The sequence below is a fragment of the Grammomys surdaster genome, unplaced genomic scaffold (assembly GCF_004785775.1).
Source record: "Grammomys surdaster isolate TR1022 unplaced genomic scaffold, NIH_TR_1.0 186, whole genome shotgun sequence".
Lineage (NCBI taxonomy): Eukaryota > Metazoa > Chordata > Mammalia > Rodentia > Muridae > Grammomys > Grammomys surdaster.
In genome coordinates, this window is record NW_021604631.1 from 6,719,822 (window position 1) to 6,745,726 (window position 25,905).

Sequence of the window (25,905 nt, forward strand, 5' to 3'; positions counted from 1 at the left end):
CCTTGTAAGCACACTAGGGCAGTAAGTTCTGTAGTTATTGTAACACAGGTGATGACTGTGTCTCATCCTATTGGTGGGGGCTAGACCTCAGAATCTGCCATGGTTGGATAGTTCCTAATAGATGCAAAGGAAGGAGGGCAGGAAGGGGTCCGTAGCTCTTGTCATCAGAATGAATGGCTTTTGTATAAATAGGTTTTCCAGATGATTAAAATAGAATAAAAATTTTACAAGGTGGAGGTTTTTAGAGTATTGGCCCTTGGTGTGCTAGCCACATTTTATAGAAAAAAAGCCTGTTTCTCACAATCTCTTGGGGTTGTTAGGAGTAGTCTTAGGTTTGGAGTCAATCCAGATTTCGACAGAGGCAATATTGAGAGATAAAAGCAGGCCCAGGAAGGAGGATTATTTTGTTAATAGCCTGTGGAGCCTTTGTTTAAGGAAATCGGAAGTGAAAGAAAAAATTAAAGTTATTCAGAGATGGCAGTAGGCTGTCCTATAGACTTAGTTACTCAGAACAGAAATGTATGTCTTGTTTTGTGGGGTTGGGCTTGAAAATTCATGTTCTCTCCCCACTAAAGGGAGGAGACAGCGCATCTGTGCATCCACGCGCATCTATTTGTGCTACAGCTCCCACTGCGAGTACATTTCTACGGCAGAGGTCAGGTCTCAGATTTGTTGCCACCTTGGTGGTTGTTGGTCTTAACCGGTCTGCCCTCATGTCCTTGTTTTTCTGCTTGCTTATTACAATAATAACGAGAACCCCGAATTGACTAAGGATTAAGGCGTTAGGAAGCTTCACCCACATTCCTGGCCGTTGTATTCCAAGTATGCAGGGTTGGGTTCCTCAGGTGATTCTGATGCACCGGTCCACGTTCTGAGATGCCAGTTAGTCATCAGGTTTCAGAACAATGCTGAAACAACGATGTTATAAAAGAAACATGGCATGGTTCAGAAAGGACTTAGGCCTTTAACAAGGGCCCGCAATGGCAAGAACATGCATGAAAGCACCGTCTATATAAGCCAAAGCGGGGAGCAGCAGTAAGGTCAGGCAAGGCCACCTTGCCAGGCTGTGTCACCAGGCAGCCAGAGCTCCTCCTGAAGGACGACCTATCTGCTCGTTAACCCGGAGCCTCCAAGGTCCGCCAAACGGCTTGCGTTTGTCCCCTGTGGCCTACCATTAGCATAGAGACGCGCGACGCAGTGACGTCACGGGCCAGGACTCGGGGAAGTGACGCATCAGGGGTGGGAACTGCTGTCTTGCTAGTATGTCTGCGCTGACCCGCCTGGTACCATTCAGTCGCGTCGGAAGCCGTCTGCTCCTGGGCTGCCGCGCGCGGGCGGCTGGAGACGGTGGAGTCCGTCAGTGAGTGTCGGGTGGGGTTGAGGGCTCGGCCGGCTTGAACAGGCAGCGCTGTCATCTGGACGGCGTCACCTTGAAGCAGTCGCCCGGGCCGGTGCATGACACTCCGCTGCCTCCAGAGGCATGCTGGGTCTTGTAGTCGGCCTGGACCGAGACTGTGGCCTTTTTGTCGGATTGGTGGGGTAGAGGGGATGGAATGGCGCAGGGTTGCGGGAGAGAGGCGTTAACTAAGACCTGAGTGATTAGAATCCAGCCCCACACAGTCTCCGGGCCTGAGTCTTTCCAAGCAGCTGACTAGTGGAGTGGATGTCCAGAGCCCATAGAGACGCGTGGAGATGGGATCTGAGACAAGAAGGGGCCAGGCCGAGTGCTTTGGAGAACTGAGGATTTTTCTAACAGTCCTGGGCAGCCACAGGAGACCTTAAGGTAGTAAGGTAGTAAGTCTGTTATTTTCACCATTAGGTACATTTTTAACATTAAAATTTGGCGCTTTTTTTGAGCTTCACTATGTAGCCTCGACTGTCCTGGAACTCGTTAGTGATCTCCTGCCTCTCTGCCTTCGGAGTGCCCCCAAGTCGGTGCTTAAATTTGGCACTTTCGATCCTAGATTGGATGCTGTGTCTTACCCATTTTGCCTTCTCTCCACCGGAGATTTAAGACTCATAGCTTTATTTTGTTGTATTGATGTCTCTATCTTTCTCTCTTTCTCTCCCCCTCTTCTTCCTCCCTCTGAACCCCCCAGTCTCTCTTTTGACTGAGCTCAGCCGGTCTTGTCCATCGAGAATTCTTTTAAGATCTCCATACTCTGACCTTCTTGAGGATGCCTCCAGTCCAGTCACACTCTAAATCCTTTGCTTGGATTTCCCTTACCTCCAACTGGGGAAGGAGGGCTCCACTATTCGGCTTGGCTAAGTCTCTAGCCCTTGGTTTTTTTTTTGTTTTTTTTTTTTTTTTGACCACAAAAGGTCCAACCCAGGTATAGTTTGGGTGCAAACCTGCCTAAAGTTTGGCCTCTGGTAACAAGTTCCAGCTTCCTTCCCGTTGATTTATTAGTACTCTTCGCCCTTTCATTATGGGGCTACAGCTTGATTAAGAAGTCTAAGGATTAGAGCACTTGTCTCGGGTCTCCTAGTTGTCTGAGAGGAATCCCTGTGAATGCCAGCTTCAGTAGTTGCTTCCCAGGCATTTGTGCTTGGTTATTGGTTCTTGAAAACCTTTTATTTATTTAATTTAGCATCATGTTTATTTTAATTGGAAGTTTCCTCAGGGTATCTAGATTGCCACAGTGCATTTATTCTGGTTTGTAGCTTGACAAAAAGTATTTGTTGAAGTTTTGTCTTCTTCCCTCCCTCCCCCTCCTCTTTTTCTTTCTTTTTTGGAGACAGTGTTTCTCTGTGCAGCCCTGGCTGTCCTGTAGCTCACTTTGTGGATCAGGCTGGCCTCAAACTCATAGAGATCTGCCTGCCTCTGCTTCCAGAGTGCTGGGATTAAAGGCATGCACCACTCTAGCCTGGCTGCACAGATAGATCTTGAGTAATAACTGTTAAATACAGTTGGCATGCAGGGGATTACAGAAGCAGCTCCGCTGTGGTCTTTAAGTTGTGAAGCAATGACACCTGACAGAATGGCTAAAAGTAATAGGTGGGCATGCTGTGGAGAGGCCTTGCCAGAGGATCAGGAGTTTGAGGAGAGCCTAGGCTACATGAGGAAATACTGTTTGTAAAAGAATAGAGCATGGTGATAGTACTCCTTTAATCTCAGCATTCAAGAGGCAGAGGCAGAAGGATGATGAGTTCCTGGCCAACTTGGGGTAAATAGTGAATTCAAGGATAGCCTGGGCCACATGGTGAGGTTGCCTCATTAAAAAATCACCTTTCACACCATTGATAATTACCATCGATAACTAAGATCTCATTCAGAGCCTTCCAACTGAAAGTACTATGGGCTGGGCAAATACTTACACAAAAATATTTATCACTAAGATGGCTTTAGGCTGATTGGAATTTCAACAAAGAGTTATGTTACGTTTTGTTTTTCTGTGTTACTGGGGACCAAACCCATGTTAGGCAAGTACTGTATCCTTGTACTATACCCCAAGCACAAGAGTTAGGTCTTTGGTTAATAAAATGAAAAACAAAAACAAAATTATTAATGTTATTTGCATATAGGCAACATTCTTGGGCTTTGTCATCAAAATACTTGTGTTCACATCTGTAAAACAGTAAGTCACAGCATCTGTCTCTGAAAGTTATAAAGTTAAGACAACAGATAACAGTCACAAAGTCCAGTGTGGTACCTGCACATGGTACTGAATAAATACCTGCCAGCAATCTTTCAGAATGGGAGAGAATAATACAGAGTCCCAGTTTTTCAACAACCATCAGGGCTCAAGAGCTAGTTCAGTGGGTAAGAACAGAAGTGGCAGAACTTGAGTTTGGATGCCAGCACCCAGAGGGAGAGTCACGAGCTGCCATCTGCACATATGACCCCAGTGCTGTAGGAACAGAGTCAAGAGGCTCCCTGGGCACAGCCCCAGGCTCAGTGGGAGATCCCATCTCAAGGGGATGTGGTCGAGAGTGATTGAGCAAGACTCCTCCTCTTCTGCTAGGACAAAAAGATGGGCAGAGGCTGGGGAAGAACCATAGGAATATTGCTATTTGCAAATTCTACAGGAACCTACAGGAAATTTTAGTGCATTTTTTGCTATGCTGGACTGAAATTATAGAACATTTTATATAGGCACACTCGAACTTGTTCTATCTGGTTCTGTGAATCAGCATATGGTTTGCCACTGAGTAGGTCATAGAAATACCTGCATTAAGTATAAATCACATCATTTACATTAGAGTCAGCTTATACGTACCACAGCCCAGCCCAGTTGAATAAGTCTAGCCCTTAAGGATTGTGTGCCACAGCTTGCCAATAAATGCCTACATGACACCTAGCTGATTCTGTCAGGCTTACCGTTGCAGCTTCTTTGCTTTTCTTCAGAGATATTAGAGTTGTAAAAAAAGATTTTCTCATTCACTTTCCCATATGATAGTCTTTTAAGGGTTTTTTTTTTTTTTTTTTTTTTCATTTCCTGGGATAAGGTGTCTTGCAGCCCAGGCTGACCTTGAACTCTCGGTGTAGCTGATGCTGAACTGCCTCCTGCCTTCCCCCCCTACCCCCGCCCCCAAACACTGATTACAGGACTGTGCTCCAGTGCTTGTCTTCTGTGTGACAGTCCTTGGAGAAAGACTGCACTGTGTATTTCTCTGAAGTACATAGAGAAAGTACATAGAACAAAAATAATTTTGATTTTCTTTTTCGAGGAGGGTAAGTTAATTACCTACTACTTCAGTTTCACAGTGCTTCATACAAGACTTTTGGGGTAGCACCCCATAATCATCACTAATATTTCTGGTGCAAAATGGTGACTGTTCACTAAATGAAACCATACACTGGCTTCTTGTCAATTCAGCTACTTTTCCTGCTCACCAAGTTTAAGGCAAGCCAAATGAAAAGCCAGTATGTAAAGGAAGTGGGTGCCTGCCAGTCTGTATTTTTGTGAGGTGCTTCAGTTTTAAGGATGTTATAGAAAGTTGAGAAAATGGGGAAAGAAGCCATTTTTCTTACTGGTTTGTCTTCTAGTGCTGGCGGGGGTACTCCACCCCGGTACAGGGAGTTTCCCCAGCCTACCCAGTCCCAGGTGATCCAGGCGGAGTTCTTAAGCTCATTCATGTGGTTCTGGATTCTTTGGCGATTTTGGCATGACTCGGATGCTGTGCTGGTAAGTACAGGAGAATAGTTCTAGTCCTGATTTGAGAGCAGGAGAGGGGAGATGCATAGATAACTTACCTTATGTTTGGAGATTTTTTTTCTGTCCAGATATATCCCTTTACCACCATATTGCCATATTACCTAGTGAAACTTGTCACTTTTGGACCTGTTTATATGACGATGTACATTCTGGGGATCTGTGAGTTGTGGTGTCCATTAGGTAGCCATGTGAGGAAGGGGGGGGTGTTAAAAGTAATTCTAGGATTGGTGAGTTACACTTATCTTCATTTGTGGGTCAAATTTACACTTAATTTTTTTGGGGGGTATTATATAGCCCAGGCTGTGCTCACTTTCCATATAGGTAGGGCTGCCCCTTACCCACAATCCTCCCATCCCTGCCTTCTAAGCACTAGGCAGTCACCACCACAGCCAGCGTTAAGTTCTTTTAAATGCTTAACATCCTCTAGTCTGTCCAGAGGCCCAGAGCAGCTAGACTTGCTGTACTAGATAGAAGACAATTCATCTTGAGAAAGGGAGTTATTGGTGACTTTCTGTTATTCTGTTGCTTACCACATATACATAGACTCTTGTTTAGACTAGGAAATTCCATCTTTAAGACACTGAAATCTTGAGGTTGGTTGTTTAACATGTGTTTAACAAGAATGAGTCCCCTGGGGTCTAGTCTCCAGCACTAAAAGAAGCCAAAAAAGATGGACATTGAGGTTTATGAATCTAGGACACCTTGAATTTTAGTAAATTTAGGTTTTTTTCAGGATAGGTGGAAAAAAATCCAATTTAAATAGCTTCTTCAGTAATAAGACTGTCGTTAGCTGGTGATATGGCTCAGCAAGTAAAGGCCCTTTGGGCTTGACAGCCTGAGTTCCATCCTTGGAACCCATGTGATGGAAAAAGGACAGACCTCCACAAGTTGATGGTCTGACTGTCCACGGTATGTCCATGCATAAGGCCACATGGGCGATAAGAAAATGTAGACAAAGGCACTACACAAGTTTTTATAGGTTCACAACTGTTAGGGTGCTCTGCTCGGTCCTGTGAGCACTTCTCTGTGCCCTTGCTTCTGGGGAAGGAGCTTTGGCTGCACATTTCCTGTAGGAGACATCTGCATGTCAGTCATATTAGGCCATAGGCAGTAGATACTGCAGCAGATAGGGCTCCAGGTCAGGACTAGACTACATCCACTTGAGGCTCCCCAGCCTCACAACAGGAGGGAAGGGTTTTTGTAACCATTTCTGGTTTGCCATGCCAGTGAGATATTGTTGAGATGAGTGTATATGACATCTGTGGTCTCCACTTATTAAACTCCATCATAAACATACTCAGTGGCTTAGGCTGCCACCTCTAAAAGAATCCAAGCCCCAAGCCCCATGCGATGCTGAGCCAGTGGTTAAGGGAGGCGAGTGCTCATGCTATGTATGGCAGGTGCTAGCGGTAGTCATTACATTGTTTCTTCTTTCAAGATTTATTTTGAAACGTAATTAGCTGCATTTATGAGTACAGACCCTTGACCTTGTTTTCTTTTGATCTGATGTCACCAGGGTCACTTTTCATATCCAGATCCTTCGAAGTGGACAGATGAAGAACTGGGGATCCCTCCTGATGATGAGGACTGAAAGTGTAAACTCTTCTCTGTACAAGTAGGTATGTCCTAATTTTTTTTTTTTCTCCCGGAGACAGGGTTTCTCTGTGTAGCCCTGGCTGTCCTGGAACTCACTCTGTAGACCAGGCTGACCTCGAACTCAGAAATCCACCTGCCTCTGCCTCCCAAGTGCTGGGATTAAAGGCGTGTACCACCACTGCCCCGCTAAAGTTTTTGTTTTTAAAGATACATTTTTTATATGCACTGTTTTCCCTGCATGCTTGTTTGTATGAGGGTACCAGATCCTCTGGAACCGGAGTATACACAGTTGTGAGCTGCTGTGTGGGTGCTGGGAATTGAAACCAGGTTCTCTGGAAGAACAACAAGTGCTCTTAACTGATGAGCCATTTCTCCAGCCTCTAAAGCTTTTTAAATTCTGACTTGTTTTTGTACTCTTGATGGCCTTAAACAAGCATATTCCAACAGCATGAAGCACAACCACCATTTCTGTGTAACCATTTTCATATTTGCTAGCCTGTGCCCCCTTATTCTTTCTTTTTATCATATATTAAAAACAAAAAAGTATTTTTAATGTTTTAGTTTTGGAATACTCTCCACCCATTGAATAAAGACAGGTCAGTTCTGCACTGGTAGGTCCTTGGGTTCAGTTGCCAGCACGAAATAGTATAACGAAACAGAAAGGACCAGGCTTGGCTTGTTGGTCTATTCTTGTAATACCAGCACTCGGGATGTGGAGGCAGGAGGACCAGACAACAGTACTACAGAGTTGGGCCAGCCTGAGCTAGATAAGATCCTGCCATGAAGAACAGCTGGGTGGTGGAACAGCCACTGGGAGGTAGAGGCAGGCAGATTCTGAGTTACAGGCTAGCCTGGTCCACAGAGTGAGTTCCAAGGATAGCTACACGAAGAAACCCTGTCTCAAAAAGCAAAACAACTAAAGAACAGCAAGACAGTTCTTGTCTGGTTCCTGGAATCCAGTGGTGACTTGTGGTTAGAGGTTATGCTATGTGGCTGCAAAAGCATGCTCACTCTCACTGTTCAAATGGAAGACAGAATTAATTCTAATGGCTGGAGGAAAAAGGGTGATTTTGCTTCTCTCTCCTGAAAGGCTTCAGAGCTCAAACAGATGCTTAATTGGATAAACAAGATTCTGGATCTGGATTAGTAAATGTAATCTTTCTTAAAACCTAACTACTTTTCTTTTCCTACAGGAGCAAGGTGAGACATTTCAAGAAATGACAGACCTCATTAAAGGTGTAAATTAAAGTGGCTTTCCAAAACCGAGGAGCTGAGTTGTTTCTGATGACAACTGTCCTTTATTTCTTATTCTCTAACTGCTTGCTGGTCCAAGTGGTTTGTACCCTTTCAACTGATCCTCTTGGGTCCCCTTTGATATAGGTAGGTTTTCTTTGAGACTATCAAGGAACAAGATTGTTTTTTGCTTAGCATCACGCACTGGTGTGCAGTTAGGTTACGTGTGACTAGTTAAGCTTATACATAACTTGAGTACCATGCCTCCTCCTTGTGTGCTGACAGGTGATATGACCATATAGCTGCTCCAGAGGTTGTCGCCCCAGAGGTTAAGGGTCAGGAGAGTTCATTGCTTACAAGTGGCCTCTTGTAGGACTCATAAGTCACACGTGACTTAGAATTTCTTAGGAATGGGGAAAAGGTTAAGATTTTGTACTTTTAATTTTGTTCCAGGGTACCCTTCCATTTTCTGTGGTACCACAACAGTTATAAGGAAGACAGAATTTTCCTCCATCTACAGAGAAAAGTCTGGTGTAATGTAGCTTGAGCACTTACTTATTAGGTTTTTGATCTCCTTGGCCTCTGGAGTACAGTGCCAGGATTTGGGGGTGGGATGGAGTTGCACACCTATAATTTTAGCCTTGTGGTGAATGAGGCCAGGGGATTGTTGGAGACAGCCTGGGGTACAGAATGAGACCTGTCTCAAAATCATACAAACAAAAGGATTTTGTTTTTAGAGGACTTTAAGAAGGAATGACAGGTAGTAAGTTATCAGAACTCTGAAAGAAGTCCACTGGATGATATGGTAAGGCAGTGTCTTAGGGTTTCCATTCTGTGAAGAGACACCGTGACCAAGACAATTCTTATAAAGGGAGACATTTAATTGGGTCTGGGTTACAGTTTCAGAGATTTTAGTCCATTATTATCAAGGTGGGAAGCATCCAGGCAGAAAAGGTTCTACATCTTGATCTGAAGGCAGCAGGAGACCGTGTGCCACACTGGGTGTAGCTTGAGCATCGGAGACCTCAGAGCCTACTCTCACAGTGACACACTTCCTCTAACAAGGCCACACCTCTTAATAGTGCCATTCTCCATGGGCCATGCCTTCAAACACAAGAGTCTATGGGGGTCAAACCTTTTCAAATCACAGATGGTTTAGCTGTACTGAGTAAGATGAGGCTCTGTGTGAGAGACAGCTTGATGTGGCTGTGAATAAATAAGGAGAGGGTGGGATTGGGTGGTAAACGTAAGCTTGGGTCTGTCATTAAGTATCCCCAACCAACTTGTGGTTGCAGGCTTCAAGTTGGAATATGATACCTATAACATAGATATCTACTTCCTTTTCTTCAGTTGCCACAGAGGTCACAGTAGCAGTAGAAGCTGAAATAAGTGGGACAGCTGACTTTCTCACTGACAGCCACAGAGGCCCAGCTGTAGCAGTGGGGACACTTCCATGGGGCTGTGTTCACATCTGTGTGAGTGCGAGCAAGCTTAACTAATCCAGAGGCTTTAAAAATTTAAAGACCAGCAGAGTGGTTCTTTTCTAGTCCTTACCCTCTTACTCCTTAAGGCAGTAGAACCACTCAGAATCAAGTCCACGACAGTGAGTTTAAGCAGGACAATCCCATTAGTTCTTTCCCTTAAAAGCAAAGAGTTACTTAACAGGTAACTTTAAATACATTCTTTTAGTTAAAAGAATGTTGGACTCATTTCCATGTTGAAAACTCCCAAACTTCTCAAAGAAATGCCTTCTACATGGTTGTGTAGCATGTGAGAAAATACCTTAAAATTGAAAAGGGTCCCATAGAAACACTAAGTACAGCATTTATTGATGGTAACATACACTGGAAATTAGCAGCAAATTGTAGCACAGGCTAGACACTGTTATAAGCATGTATTTCATTCAATCTTTACAGTAGGTTTTTTGTTTTGTTTTGTTTTGTTTTTTCCAGACAGGGTTTCTCTGTGTAGCCCTGGCTGTCCTAGAACTCACTCTGTAGACCAGGCTGGCCTCGAACTCAGAAATCCGCCTGCCTCTGCCTCCCAAGTGCTGGGATTAAAGGCGTGAGCCACCACCGCCCGGCTACAGTATTATTTCTGTTTTACTAGATAAAGTGGAGTTATGGGTAGATGGGTTGGAAATTTGTCAAGCTCTTCCTGTTAGTAGAAAAAAGCCAAAACAACAAAACACGGCCAGTGGATACATCCCAAACTGGTTTAACTACCTACTTGTGGGTCTCTGTGTACAATCTGAGAGACAGATAAGCACTTCAAGCTCTGGAGGTCAGTTAGCCAGGTCTGACCCTAAGTCTGTTTTAGTTGCTCTTAGTGCATGAGAAAGTACTTAACTTTAATCTTGTGCCTTAACTTATTCCTCATTTGTAAAACAGCTTAGACTCTGTCTAGCAGGAAAGAAATACTCTCTAAACCAGTGGTTCTCAACCTTCCTAGGCTGCGGCCCTTTAACATAGAGTTCCTCATGTGGTGACCTCCAGCCATAGTTCTTTCTTTCACTGTTAATTCCTAACTGTGGTTTTGCTACTGTTGACTTGTAATGCAAATGTCTGCATTTTCCGATGTCTTCTGTGACCCCAATAAAAGGGTTGTTTGACCCCTCAAAGGTCGAGAACCACTGCTCTAAATAAAAGCAACTATTTAGTTTTTGTGACTAATGTTTTTAGAACATTTCATCTAAGCTACGTTTCTGACTACCCTGGACTTTCACAGGAAAGCTCCTCCAGCCCCAAACCTGTTCTCTAGAACAGGATGGGTCTTCTGTTGCCCACTACTCTCTTGCCATCTGCAGGGCACAAGTATGTTCTGTCAGGGAACTGAGTAGCCCAAGCTGCTGTGGGGACCTTCTTAAGGAACCTCCACCTGCTGTCATTTTCAGTGACTTACCTGACTGATAAAGACAGCAAGTGCAAGTGCAGCATTGTCTGGCAAGCATCCCCTTCCTTCTAGCTGTATTCACTTCTGGGACATCAGCACCCCAGGTTTCATTACAAACCCATTGTGTACTAATGGGTTCTGATGCTTACGTAAGTCGCGGCCTTCAGTTTCATGGGGTGAGGGTTCTCTCTTTAAATGACTCTCAATCAGTATTGTGAGTTTGGGAGATTATATGTAACCCAGACAGTAAGATACAGTGATCACAGCCCTTTTAGAAGAGCTGGCATGGTAGAGATCTTTGTGAAAGCATTTTGAAAGATAAGTAAAACATTCATAATCCTGAGATAAATTGTATGGAAAACTTCCATGTGTGATACATTGAAAAATGACTCTTGTAATTAGACATTTAGAAAGCCAGTTTGTAAATACAGAATAATTTTTTTCCCCTCAGCAGAGGAAACTATGGTTCAGAAAATGCTGAGAGCATGTGTAGGTTGAAGGGGCACACACAATGGAAAGGTCAAAAATGGATCTTCAGGCCCGTGCCCTCCTGCCAAGTACCCTTCATGCTGCTCTCAGGGTTTCCAGGTCTGGAGTCTTAAGGCCAGCATCTTTTTTTTTCTGGAAACTGTCTAGTAGTTTGATATATTTTGTCTGAAGTTATTTCAAGTGTTTTTCAAAATAAAGGAGATTCTGAAATTAAATGCATAAAGTTGATGGGTTAACCAGCACTGAGTAGTTCACTTTCAGATGTTTTTGTGGACCAAAATCTGTGCTACTGTAGAAAGGCTGTGATTGCAAGCTGTGTCACAAAGAAAAAAAAAAAAAACAGTGCTGAGATGATTTCTACACATACACTTGCTTTAAAATTTTCAATTAGACTTTCAACTGTGTGGTTGCACAGAGACCAGTCACTTTAAACCAAAGGTGCAGCTCACAACCCTGTTAAATGTTTGAGGATCTTCATCAGAACTTGATAAAGTCTTACAAGATGGCTGGACCATGCAGGAATCCGGCCAACTTAACTTCTACCCATCAAGCAGTAATCAACATTATGAAACTAAGTATGTATCTTAGCCTGGAAATGACCGTCAGCAGCCAGTGCCTGCTATTACTGGATGACAATGCTAGAAAGATAATCGTCAGGCTTCTCCATGCAGTCAGTCTTTATTGTAGCAGGATTTGCATATTCACATCAATTACATAGCACTTTTTGGGGGGCCTTTTTTAAATTATAATACAGAGTTTTTAAATAACTTTACACAGAAATAAATTTCAATTTGATTTTCAGCTATCTTTTTTTATTTAATTCTCCATGCTTTCTATCCAAACTGAACAATATTTTCCATTATACAAATTTACATGAGAAAAACTCCAAAGTACAAATGAAGGGACCTGAGCAGGAAAGAACTAAAGAATTAGGAAGTAGGTCTAGGGAAGAAACAAAATTCAAGCAAACATTGAGGAATAAGGGATAAGAGACATCATCCATTTGATTGAAAATAAATGTCTTTTTCTTATGAATTGAAAAATAAGCTTTAAAAATAGTTACTCCATTATAATTTTTGCAAAGCAGGTATAGAGAGGTCTGTGGATAATGAAAAAGTCCCTATCTTTTCACTGGGCACACCCCAGACTCTATGAGAACCTTTTCAATGCTTGAGTGGAACTGAAGTGACATAAACCCAACCGTTGGCAGTTACAGACAAGAGGAATGTATGTATATGAGTTGCCATAGGTGCGGGTGGTGAAACAGGAGCCGTAGTAATTCACTGCAGTTCAAACAGGAAGCATTTTCCTCCCCTCTCCCTTACTGGAGGCTTACTCTCAGACCAAGAAGTACGGGTGACCTTTTAGGGTGATGCTTGGTAGACGGCTAGAGTTGTCTCCTTTTTCCTGGTGTAAAGCCCAAGAGTGGTCTATTTAATAGAATTGAAGAGACATGATAAAGGATGAAGTCCATCCCCTGACCAGTTAGCTGTCTGACTGTCTTAGGAGAGACAAATGCTGTAGAAGCAAAGGATTATAAGTACACCCAGCAATGGGAATACCATAAATTCTGTTACTGGGACACAGTCCATCAAATAAGGTGACAGTGTAAGCCAAACCAAAGTTGTATTGTGGAATGGCCAAGGAGATGACCCAGTGAAAAGGGTTTTCAAATAAAGGGAGGAAGAGGACAGCACACACACATACCTGGTATGTAAACCAATACAAAAGGAAGATAAATAAGACATCGAGGTTAGCCACTTGAACTGGTAGTTAACACGAATAAAAAGGCATATGTTCACATAGCTGCTTTTAGTCAGCAACGGAACACACAAACGTATTAGAAAGGAATGATTTTAAAAAAGTTCACAGCTTAGAATAAGCACACTTATTGCACTCTTACATTGTATTCAGGTGATTATAGTTCATCTTCCACCCTTAGTTTTCTCTGAAGCCCTAGATTTAACTCTCACCCTGCCTTATTTTGGTCCATTTTCTTCCATTTGTGCCTAGTCTGAGCTCGTCTGCTTATGGAAGTTTGCAGTTTCTTCATGTGACTTACAGCCCAGACCAAACACACATGGGTTCAACAGTCTTAAACAACAGTAATTTCCAAGGCAACAATACAACTACGTAACTTGCCTACAACCCCATACCAGCTCTGTAAACACACCCCTCACATGCTTCCCGTCTGTCTCCTCTGTGGACTGTAGACGGGAACCAGCAATTGTGGGTGCTGGATAATGTACTCAACCTGCCAGGAAAAGCAAATGATTTGCACAAAATGATTTTGATACTAACAAGAATAAATATATTTCAGTTCTGTTTTCAAAGAGCACTTCAATCTACAGAATTCTTTACAAAAAAATGCACCACAAAAAAAAAACAACACACTGGCTGTTGTCCTCATGCACAACTGGTTATATAGCTGCAATTAGTCAAAACAGGTAAATAAAAGTAAGTAGTTTAGTGATACTAGTTCATAAAACGGACAGCTGAAATTGTGGAGGCTGAAACAAAGGACCCACTTTACTACGGTGGTAATAAGGTGTTTGTGTGTGTATTTATGTTTGTGTGTGTATTCTAACTGTTAACATTTTATTTCCTGGGAAATGTGGCTTAGTGGTAGAACCCTTGTTTAGTGCATACAAGGCCCTTGCTGCAAACCCAGTGAAAAGAAAAAAAATTAGGACATCAGATTCCACCTTAAAAGTACCTTATAGAAACTGTTGATTTTTCCTTTCAAACAACAAAAGTTAGGGACTAAATTTCCCTTTAAATGTCTCTGTCAAAATGGAAGTAAAAATAAGTTATCTGAAACTATTAAAGTTATTGTCTGGTAAACTGATTCAATCCTACAAATACACTGGCCATTTCAGCCCCTTCTGACATCAGTAATTCATCTTGGCGACTGAGTGAAACAGCTGAAGGACAACTGGGAAAAGCAGAGTTTCTTGGGGACGGTGAGGAGAAAAGATGCAAGTACCATAGCATGGGGTGTCCAGCTTACACACACTGGCCAGGTCTCTCACTAGTCCTTTGTCCCTTTATAGAAGACACTTCAGAGACAGCCCCCTGCTTTCCACCATGCGCCAGAGCAGTCAGTAGCACTAGCCAACTTCATCTGCAAACAGGACTCGGGAGGCAAGGTTACACTTGACTCTGAAAACCCAGCATCTAGGTTGGCAGCATTTCTCTGAAAACAAATCAGATCCACAATTTGTTTTTTCTCACTGAGTTAGTACATGATTGCTGCCCAGCACACACTATTTCAAAACTAAACTACAGCAGTATCTTAAAATGTCAAACATTTTGTATAAAAGTTCCATGCTTTGAAGAGCCTATGAGAGTAGAAAAAGTTTCTCTAGAAATGTCACTGAACTGTATTTTCAGCCTAGTTGCTCTATGTGGTAAATATTTCTGGCTATACTAGGGATTATGTGCTTTAAAAAAATATTTTACTGAAAATTTACCATTTTCTTATTTTTTAAATGTGAATTGGCTATAAACTCTTTAGTGCATTTATCTTCGCAGTCTAAATTGCACTCTAAAAAATATTATCACAGCTGAGTTAAACCAGACTGGCCATTCTCTTCATAAATCACGGGTTTCTGCTAAAATGTTAGCTGTTTTATTGCATCATGAAGGCACAGTAAGATCATTTGGCAAATTGTCAAGATATTTTTCTAGAGCCTCCCTACACTGTTTCACTCCTGTAAGCCTCCTGGTGTTTCTACTCACAGTGAACTCTCCCTCTCTGGCTACGGTTTTAAAAATAGCTTATTGGTTGACTTCTGCTGGTCAAGGTGCTGATATACTAGTACTAACAATGCCAACGTAGACAAAAAAGAGAATCTTATGAGAAAAAGGGTATCCTTCTACCTCTTAGCTGGGCAGTCTCTTCAGATGAGTATTCTGTGTATGTGACAAAGCTGCGGCCAACTCACTTTGAAGGCGTATAGTTTTGCCAAACCTACTACTGAAAAGTAGAATTATATCATGGTTAGCAAAGTGTTACCATAACTACTTAACTTCATGCGACTGACTTAAGGTTAGGATTCTGAAATATAGTAAGCAGACTCTGGCACCAATTCCAACAACAGATACTCTGAGCCTCACCTTTAAAGTAAAATATCTTTAAACAGTATCACTGCTTAAATGTATAATGCCCTTTAGGACTGAAACAGGTGCTCGACTACAAGTACACATACACGTTAAAATCTTACATCGTCCTCATGTTCTAGAGCTCCTGACTTTTCATACTTTAAAATAAATAACCATTCATTACCTCATTCTGCGGAGGTAGTTTTTTGAAAAGGTCACCTGAAGCCTGAACTGTGTTTCCAACTAAAGCTAGACACTGAGCTTTCCAAGAGGCTGGAGGCGGGTGTGCGGTGGGGACAGGTGAGATCTGCAGAGGGACAAACAGCAGCTCTGACAGTGCCTGACAAGCATAAGACAACATCATGTGATAAAAGGGGCAGGGCTGCACCAAGACAGGAAGTATTTATAAGGTTCCTGGTTGACGGTGCTGAAGTCTTAATAATGTCTTTACAGAATGCTTTCCCCCCATACCAGCATAAATCTAGCATACAGTTTATATCAGATTGTTGTTTAAGATGCCTCATTATGCACTCCCTGACCTCAAATATAGAAATGGGCTGTTCAGGAACCAGAATCTGACAAGTTACAGAGAATCTTCGTTGAAGATGCATATAAGTACGAATGATCACATTGGATATTCTAGTTGCAAATTCCTTCTATAGACTACATTTTGAGGTTAATAATATCTCAGTGGTAGAGTTTGGGTCCTGTAGCTTAATAGTGAAAAAGTCCATTAGGAATACTACTCATTTAAAAACAGTTCTATATAGTTGCACTCAAACCTTTCAAAGACTTCACTCCAAACAAAACAAAACAGATCTCATGAGGCGATGCAGTCGCATCATGGCCCGACAGCTTCAGCCTTCCTCCTGGAGTGAAGCCGCCACATTCTGTCACTCAGAAAGTGCTCTGCACAAACAAGGACTGCCTTGTATTTTTTGAGGAGCTCAACAAGATTATCTGCAATCTAAAAAAAAAAAAAAAGAAAAAAAGAAAAAAGAAAAAAGAAAAGAAAAAAACCCACAAAAGAAACCTTTTTTTATATGTTGTTTGTAGATGAAAAAAAAACATAGTTGATAGAAAATAAGAAGGTTTAAATATTTATTTCTATCTTTTATATTCTCTATTAAAAAAAAAATCTCTCAACACCCTGAGCCTGGTTTCTGGGCACAACTTCATTTAATATCAACTCTATTTTCCCTTTTCAAGTGAGACACCAACCTATCCTAAAATGAGAAGAAGGAAATCTGTCTGTTTGCACTTTGTCTAGACTACTCAATGCTAAGCTCCTTCCTTGAGTGCTGGCCCCATCTTCCAGCACTGAGGTGGCCCTCCACCAAAGCAAGCCCTGAAGGCTCTCACTCCTCAGCAGGACCTCAATGTGTATCTGTGGCCCAAGCCTAGCTCTTCATAGCTAATCCTGGGTAAAGGGAACAGACCACATTAAAGAGCATTTACAAGGGTAACACCACCTTTCCACGTGGCACATCATATGGAGAGGCTATTTCTCATATCAAGTATAGTATCTTCTTACCTTTGAAAAAATTTAAGACTTTGCTCTATTTATGTAAGACTTAAAAACACGCTGTTGCTAACTGGTTAATAACTTCAGAATATTTTCCAATTTACTGGGAATATATAAAACTTCCAATAGGCCTTCCTTTGATGACATTTTCGTTTTTACTTTTTATTATCAACTAATTTATTAATTATGTTTTTCGAGATAGTGTGTGTGTGTGTGTGTGTGTGTGTATCTGTGTGTATCTCTGGCTGTCCTGGAACTAGTTCTGCAGACCAGGCGGGCCTTGTATTCACAGAGCTCCACCTCACTCTGCCTCCTGAGCTGCTTGGATTAAAGGTGTACACTACTACCACTATCACCGTCAGGCAATAAGTTTAGCAAAATTTCATCTAACTACTGTAAGTAGGCTTAAATACATAGTGGTATCAATTATAATTTGAATTTTAAAAATAATTCAAAATTTCATTTTATTTTAGATTCGATAGTATTTTTTTTTTTTTAAACTTCTTGGCTTGAAGTTGCTAAGTGCATCTCCTTTAATTTGCATGTTTAAATCCTGGAGATTCAAGATTCCTGGATAAAGAGAGGTACTGGCCATCAATACATCCAGTTATTTTCTTTACTACAATGATGATTTTTATATTAGCTTTAAGTAAAGGCTAAGGGAAGCTGTGACGAGGTTATACTTTTGATCTGTGCAAAGATAAGATTTAGGGTTCTGTAAGAATAACTGGGGACAGGCCTCACGCTTTTCTATACCTCCAAATGTCCCTAATAGTTCTAGTTCTACCTAGGGAACTCAGTTACTAAATGACCCAACCTTTTGAAGACCAGGCTTGGGGAAAAAAGGAAGAGGAAGAATGAATGGAGATACCACCACTTTTATTTTAGGTTGCATACTATAGATAAGAGACTAGAAAGAGGGTGTAGGATGCAGTGTGGGAGGTAAGTTGGAAGAAACAATGGGACTGTTAGCAAAGATGTTAGTGTGGATCCAGCAAGTACCATTTATTTAAAAAGTATAAATAATTGTCATTATGCTAAGATTCCCCATAATTTTAGGTAGAGAAAAGGATAATAATTATTCTTTAAAAGTTGTTTACAATTAACAAAAATATAATTTTCAGGGTATATAGTCTTGTGGGAAGTAGTCATTTATTCCAATTAAACCTGAAAATTATTTTCTTCTTTTAAATAAAAATACAACAAACTCAGAAATTAAAACCTGTACCTTACATTTAAATTACACAAATGTCTCACATTCAAAACTGTCAGTAAGCAGTTTTGTAGGCTTTTAATTAGGTGTTGTCCATGGTGTTTTATGTCCTGGACAAAGGAGCCATGTAAGTATTTGGTGACTGGAAGAGCTGAGAGGAAGATATGGACTATATTTTCCTGAGAATTTGCTACGCTGTGGAGGAAACAATCCCCCAACCCTCTCCTCAATTGCTGGACCCAATGAGAAAAGCAGGCAATGTGTGCCAGCACTGACCAGCCTGAGTGTTAGGCGGAGCCCAGTGAGCAAGGCAACCCAAGGTGAGAGAGCTGGAGGTGAGGAAGAAGATGCAGCATCCCCTTTTCTCTGCCCCCAAGGCAGTCTCTCAACTGTCACCCACCACTTCAATTTAAAGAGCTTCACTGTGATCGCATTTGCTGAGGACTGAACAGGTGCTACACAAAGGGTATGCTGCATTTACTCCATCCCTCAGAAATGAATGTGGTGGATAGGGACAGTGCTCCACAACATAATCCCCCAACAGGCAAGAACGGTGCTTGGTGATTGAAATTGCCCCCTCAGATGACCAGGCACCAACTGATCTGGTGGTTAGAAGGGCAAGGTTGACTGGCAGATAGTCCAGAGCAATTTTCCCAAGCTGCAGCAGCAAATTCTTTCCATCATGCCTGACCACCAAAAGGGCAGAATTCAGGTCTCTCCTCTTTCTTCTTGGGAATGGGCAGACTTGAATGCACGTGATATTTGTGTTGAAGAAGAAACACGGGCAGCAGAGAATTCTGGTTCCTAAAACATTCTTCCCTCTTTAGTTGAATAGGAAATTCCATTCTGTTCCACACGAGCTTATGCACTGAAAATTTTGTATCTTTGAAAAAAATTTGAGGAACAGAACTGTGTTTTGATGTTAACAAATTGTATGAACACAAGACTTAAGAAATAAAGAGTAGGTGCTGCCGTGATGGAGTGGCTACTTGAAGGCTGCAAATTCTCCTGTAGAGGGAGGACAAGAGCTGATTTTAAAAAGTCATCTCGAAAGAACTTCAAGACAGAAAAGCCTTATTTGGATCTCACTGAAAGGTGATCAGTTACATATCTTACAAACCTTGTAACACAGTCACTAGTTTAAACCTCAAGTCACTGGAATCCACAAAAGAACAGTTCTGCTATATCAAGAAAACAACAAGATCCAGGGAAGGTCACAGCTGGGTGTCATGCTGCAGGTCAAGCCGCAAACCCACAGCTTTGGGAGACCTCACACACACAGTCATCTTCCTACTTTGCCTCTTCAGTATTGGGATGGTAGGTATGTGTTACCTTGCCTGGCTCTAAATAATTTTTTTTTTTTTTTTTAAGACAAGAGTTTCTCTGTGTGGTCCTGGGTGTCCGGGAACTAGCTCTGTAGACCAGGCTGGCCTCAATTTACAGTCTGTCTCCAAGTGCTGGGATAAATGGCATGACCTGAGTCATCTTGCTAGCCCCAGCTTCTTGACTTTGTAAATGTTGTCATTGATTTTTTTATTTTAAAGAATATCTTGCTATACAGATGACCTCAAACCCCTGACCTTCTGCCTTAGACTCCTGAATAGTAGTACAACTGATATTTTTCGCTTATCTGTAAATAACCTCTCCAGTGTTTCAAGTTTTAATAATTAAAGTTTGCTTTCCTAAGCTGAATACAACTAACTGGCTTACAGACAGTCATACTATCTCTTTCCATCAAGGATTCTTTTTAATGATTAAATAACAAAGGCATCATTGAACCAAAAGACCAAAGAAGGAAGCTAGGCATAGTAGTTCCTGCTTGTAATCCCAGCACTTGGCAGGTAGTGGTAGGAAAATTCAAAGTTCCAGGCTAGCCTGAGATGTACAGTGAATCTGTTTTACAGATGGGCAAGTAGTAAAGTGGTCAGGAAACTTGCCCAAAACCACACAACTTAAAAATAAATAAATAAATAAATAAAAACGGCCTAGAACAGAGCATTAGGGTATAGTCCTTTATGAGAAAAAAACAGAGCTCTTGGCAAAATAATACAAAACAAAAATAGCACCACTAACATTAATACACAGAAAGGGAAAGCAATTTAACTCTAGTGCTTCCAATTTCTGTGTCTATGTTACCTACAAATTTTACCTGCCATATTTGAATATTCTTTTGGCTTTGCCAGTGAGCCAAATGGGGAGGGGAAACTCAATGACTATGCATTCTCTGGGGTACTGCTTGAGTGCCTATGGAACTGCACAGGAGTTTCTGAGCAGCTTGAGAGAGCTTAGCAATGCCAATGGTGACGATGAGCTAATAAAGAAAGGAGAAAAGAAGAGGAAGACAGGAAGGAAGTGAAGGATGAAGTGTGAATGAGTCACATGAAGACGGTAGGGCATGAGTGGTGGCAGAGTGGAGGAAGACAAGGGACGATGGCAGGAACACACTAGTGAGACAGGTATGCTGGGAGTTAGAGAAAGAGCTCCATTACAAAAATCCTTCCATATTCTGTGTTTCATATGCTTAAAATGTTTGAGTATTCTATGGACCAAGTAAATGTGTAAAAACTTCGTTAGCTACATACAACACCGCCTACCAATAAACTCATCTTTATGGCACCAAAGATTTAGAAATCCTGAGTTTTGATGGTTTCTAATGTATTACATTGTGTTATCATCTCCTTTTCCCCCCTCATTTCCTTTTCCCATGCTGGTGATCAAACACTATGCAAACACTTGCACATTCTATAAAGTAATCTACCAGTGAACTATATCCCCAGTCCTAAGTTTTCTGAGACAGGGTCTTTATGTAGCCAGTCCTGCCCTGAAGTTAGTTCCACTGAGCTGGTACGTTTTTTGTTTGTTTTGTATTTTGTTTTTATATGAGAAAGGTTCTCTTATTATTTAGAATCATGAATCAGCATATAAGATTTCAATGGCATTCTTAACTTATCCAAATGAGAGACAAAGGCAAATCATAATAATTAACAGGTGGTTTCCTTATAAGAAATCTAACAGTACAGGGAAAGCAACGATTTCAAAAGCTTGTCTGCGGTACTTACAAACTCAATTGTCATTAAAGTTTTCCCAATTTCCTGCTTTATTGTTTTCAAAGGAGGATAACATGTATGCAAATATGGTCTGTCTGTTGAATAATTTTGCTTTGGGTTGTATTTAAGCATCATCACAAGTCTAAATTGAGTAACTAAATATCAACAGGCTTTGGTCTTTAGACCACATGATAGCACTTTTCTGCTTTTAGATTCTTTCCAAGTCACAGGAAAATTATATTCCATCCTGGTTATATCACATTCATTTTCTATACATAAAAAATGTAAACATTAGAGGTACATGACACTGTGGATGGGATCTTCCTAGACAATGACTATCAGGAAGAAAGTTTGTGAGACACAGGCTCAGTGACTGCTGACTGCTGTAAAAACACTGAAGAGGGAGGATAACCTAATAACCCAACAGCCCATTACTTGCTTGTTTGGCAACCAATTATCTAAAGAAGTAAAGCAAAAATAAAAAGCAAACACCTTAAAGATCCTCATAATTTTGTAAAGTTTTCTTTTGGGGAAGGAAGTGAGAATAAAGGGTAAAAGAAATTTGCAAAAGAAATTTGACTTTTACACATGTACAGCATCTTTAACATAAATATCATCTAAGAAGAGCCTTAACTTGTACTTCTCCACTAAAATCCAACATTAAGTCATTTACCTAAGTCAAAAGTGCCGCTGTGCTATTTTTGGCACTCACATCCACAATTTACTAAGGGACATTATCTATTGCTTCAAAGAAATAAAGGGCTTCCACACACTCTAAGTAAAAAGAAATGCCTACAGGAGAATGTAAAGGATAAGCCCGGGATGATTTGTTCTGTTATCTCAGTTCACACCGCTGACAGAGGCTAGCCCACTGTGTCCTTCCTAACTGTGAACATGCAGAGGGAAGCCTTCCTCTGGGTCCCCGTGACGAGTGAAAGTTAAGAACAAGAGCTGCATGAGCAAACTGAGAGAGAGACTTTGAGCTTAACAGCTGGACCCCCAAGTGGAGAAAACAAACTCAGGACAGGAAGTAATACCTCTGCAAGGGCACTGAAAATGTTTAGCAATGTTTGTGCATTTTCATCCATTGATGTTGAAAACTCAATGTTCAGCATCATTTTAAGATTTGGAAAGGAATTGCTAAGTTTTTAAACACAAACATTCTTTGGCTCACCTGTAAATAACAGAGTATACTACTTAATTTAAACCTAAAAAAAAAACCATTCACTTGTTTGTGTTGCTGCCTGACTCTAATGTCTCACTTATTTAGGTTGTTTCAGTGGACGGGAAACCCACCATATCCCCCTGCTTGGATGGGTGTTTTCGGAGAAGCACAAGCGTACAGACTAAAGTCTTCTGTTTGGAAACCAGCCCGATTCAAGGAGGGTTCTGATGCACTGCGGTGAATTTTTGGCAATGAGCGGGCCAGCAGCTCAATGGAGGCGAGAATCTGTAAGAAAGAAGAAAGAGGTGGGGGAGGGGACAAAACAGAAAACAAGAAAAAGCAGAGTGCAGAATAAACATCTGGGTAGTATGAATTTTTAAGAGCTCATTACATTTAGAATGAGATTTTACTTGAGCATTGTTTGCAGTTTGATTAATGAACAAATAGAAACTGGGCATTTGCCGGGCGGTGGTGGCCCACGCCTTTAATCCCAGCACTTGGGAGGCAGAGGCAGGCGGATTTCTGAGTTCGAGGCTAGCCTGGTCTACAGAGTGAATTCCAGGATAGCCAGGGCTACACAGAGAAACCCTGTCTCGAAAAACCAAAAAAAAAAAAAAAGAAAAAGAAACTGGGTACTTTCTCATCAGTCTTGAAATGAATGTTAAGTAAAAACTAATTACAAACCTAAAACTCTGGATCTAGGGGATTTAATACTTTCTTTTGTTCTTCCTGGGTACTTCAACACACATGCACGCATACCTATACCCACACACAAATCTTTTTAAAGAAGATATTAGGTCTTGTAGCATACACCTTTAATCTCAGTACCCACTGAGGCAGAGGCTGGTGGATAACTGTGAATTTCAGGCCAACCCAGACTACAAACTGAGTCCTGGGTCAGTTGAATTAAGACCCTTTATATAGCATACAGTTATAGTATGAATATAATAAAAATAAAATTAATAACATAATACTAATATATAATAATATATGAATATATAATTAAAATTTTAATAACTACATAAATAAAAATGTTTAAAAACCTAGCATAAACAAAATTTATAATCTGTTTTTTTTTTTTTTTACTATCAAGAATAACCCCCAGTCAAAAGTATAAGTAGAAAGTAAACCATTAGAGGCAACATAGTGTAAGATACTGAAGCACAGTGAGTACGAAACAGAGAATCCAAGTGTATTCATTGTATAAAAACAATAGGGGAAAAAACAAGTCAATACCACTCTCATTCATTATCGTCACTGTTTATAAACTCCTAGTGTTATTTTCATTAGTTGTTTTCACTTATCTGAAAGGATCTAAGAACAAAAGGTCTGAGAACTATGGCTGGGGAGATGGCTCCCGACTGCTGCAGCTCCAGTCCCAGGGGCTTTCTTGTAGCCTCCAGGGGTATCAGGCACACAAATGGTACACACATACATATGCGAGCAAAACACCCATTCACAAAAAATAAAATAAAATAAAATAAAATAATAAAATAATCTTTTAAGGTTATTCTAGGAGTTTGAGAACTGCAGGACAAATGCACAGTCCTGCTAAAGAGCTTGTATTGGAATCCCACACTTCTTTCAGCCTTCATAAAGTCACTGCCTTGTTTGCTCATCTGGATCTGCAGGGTCCCAACTCAAAACCCAAACTGTATCCCTCCACTCCCCTGCATCACACTAAAAAGCTGCATATGAAGATTATGCAGTGAGTAACTTTGGGGTGTCAGATGTTTTTCTTACTTGGGGAAAGAGTGGTCTCTCGTCTCTTTTCTTTTTGAGGCACTCTGCCATTAATCTCTTCATGGCTTTTGGACAGTTACTCCGTACCTTACTGAGATCTGGAGACAGGTATCCTCGTCCCACCATAAAAATTATCTGAAGGGAAATAGGCAAATCATAAATTCTTATTAATAAACAGAAATTTATAAGTAATGAAAATTTAACCAACTATATATTTATGACATTTGTACTTTCCCATATGTACATTAAACTCTGATAAGCTAAAATAAAAAACAGTGCTAATGTCTGGCCTCCTAATCCATCACAAACTGTTAGGAACCCTTATCAACAAGCAAGTTTGTTTGTGGCCCCAGCCCCATAGCAAACCCTCCTAATGAATTAATCCCTGGTGCTTGTACCACTCCTTCTCTAGTGTCCCACTGACCAAGTGTGCAGGGACATGCTGATGAGATGGTACTTCTTACTTCCTTTATAAACGATTACTGAATACCATTTGTTGTCGGGACCCATGGCTGCTAAGTCCTTTATGCATGTGTAGCAGGGAACAAAACACTTAAGCACTTTACAGCAGTCACTTGGCAGCTTCAGTAAAGCACTTTTGTTCTAGAAAGTCACTTGAGCCACTTAGTTACACCATCAAAGGCAGAACAGCCTCCAGAAGAGAGGTGGACAGATAGATGAGGCTAAAATCTCCTGTCATGTCTTCATTAGAGTTTTTCTAATTTCTTCAACTTTTAAATTTTTGGCTCCTTTGAGGGTGGGCAGAGCCAGGTTAAGAATATTGTGTCTGAGGGAAGAGGGGACCCAAGAGAAAGGATTTTGAGAGGAGCAGATTAGAGGCTAGCATGAAAAAGGTGGAACTCCACTGTAGACAGGGCTGATGGATTTTAGAAATGGTCATATCTGCCGGGCGGTGGTGGCGCACGCCTTTAATCCCAGCACTTGGGAGGCAGAGGCAGGTGGATTTCTGAGTTCGAGGCCAGCCTGGTCTACAGAGTGAGTTCTGGGACAGCCAGAACTACACAGAGAAACCCTGTCTCGAAAAACCAAAAAAACAAAAAAACAAGAAATGGTCATATCTGAAAGGCATTTCCTGTTTGATCCAGAACTTCATTTATTAACCTGTAGTAGAGCTTTACTTCAGTGTTGTCTCTGTGATACAAGTTAAAGAAGAGAACCTGGGAATACATTGGAGAAATAGGAGATAGGTAATAACTCAGAACATGCACTTAGGAGGTGCATCAAGAGGAAGAGGCTGGCCTGCCACCCCCCCACACCCCACACAGGACAGCAGTTCAGATAGCTTATATTCCTAGAAAAGGTATGAAAGGTATATACACACACGCACGTACGTATGTATAAAAAAATCCTGGAAGCCTAAAAATCTGGGGCTTTTGGACTATATATAATATCTATTTTGATATTAGAAACAATTCCCCGAGGTGTAGGAATTGATCCTATGTTTCAGATTAGGTATTCAGTGCTCAAAAATCAAAAACCAAGGTACTTGCCCAAAATAATATAGTTAAGAAAGTGACAACAGTAAGTGGGAGAAGACCATGCAGATACAAATCCTGCTCTGCCTGCGGTGACTTCCTGTGCTCTCCCCAGCGGATCAGGAATCTGGATAAAGCAAGGCCTAATTCAACTCTACTCTTGCTCATCGTGTATTCCTCCTTCTAAATTTCTGCATCTTCAAACATGAGAACGTTCTCTCCACCGACCCTGCAGTGAGCATC

The 25,905-nt window shown here is 41.3% G+C and overlaps 2 protein-coding genes across 6 annotated transcripts in view; one reads left to right on the forward strand and one right to left on the reverse strand.

Annotated features, from left to right (window-relative positions):
• Nucleotides 1-1,213: 1,213 nt before the first annotated feature.
• Ndufb2 (NADH:ubiquinone oxidoreductase subunit B2) lies at nt 1,214-8,022 on the forward strand. 3 transcript variants are annotated; one of them, XR_003711534.1, is made up of 4 exons: nt 1,214-1,451; nt 4,991-5,129; nt 6,676-6,778; nt 7,949-8,021. XR_003711534.1 is itself a non-coding variant. In XM_028768408.1 (4 exons), the coding sequence occupies exons 1-3, from the start codon at nt 1,263-1,265 to the stop codon at nt 6,748-6,750; spliced, it is 312 nt and encodes a 103-aa protein (XP_028624241.1). In that variant the 5' UTR covers nt 1,214-1,262; the 3' UTR covers nt 6,751-6,774; nt 7,949-8,022. The 3 variants fall into 3 exon arrangements, 2 of the variants coding, with proteins under 2 accessions (XP_028624241.1, XP_028624240.1); XM_028768408.1 differs by having other exon boundaries at nt 1,214-1,360; nt 6,676-6,774; nt 7,949-8,022; XM_028768407.1 differs by having other exon boundaries at nt 1,214-1,360.
• Nucleotides 8,023-18,737: 10,715 nt separating this feature from the next.
• Nucleotides 18,738-25,905, reverse strand: part of Braf (B-Raf proto-oncogene, serine/threonine kinase) — a 117,764-nt gene continuing 110,596 nt past the window's right edge. For all 3 annotated transcript variants that reach the window (XM_028768427.1, XM_028768425.1, XM_028768426.1), the window contains 3 exons: nt 24,167-24,301; nt 22,555-22,708; nt 18,738-19,219 (listed from right to left, as the gene is read on the reverse strand). In XM_028768427.1, the coding sequence (XP_028624260.1) occupies nt 19,197-19,219; nt 22,555-22,708; nt 24,167-24,301 (312 nt within the window). In that variant the 3' untranslated portion in view covers nt 18,738-19,196. The remainder of the gene's footprint in view (nt 19,220-22,554; nt 22,709-24,166; nt 24,302-25,905) is intronic.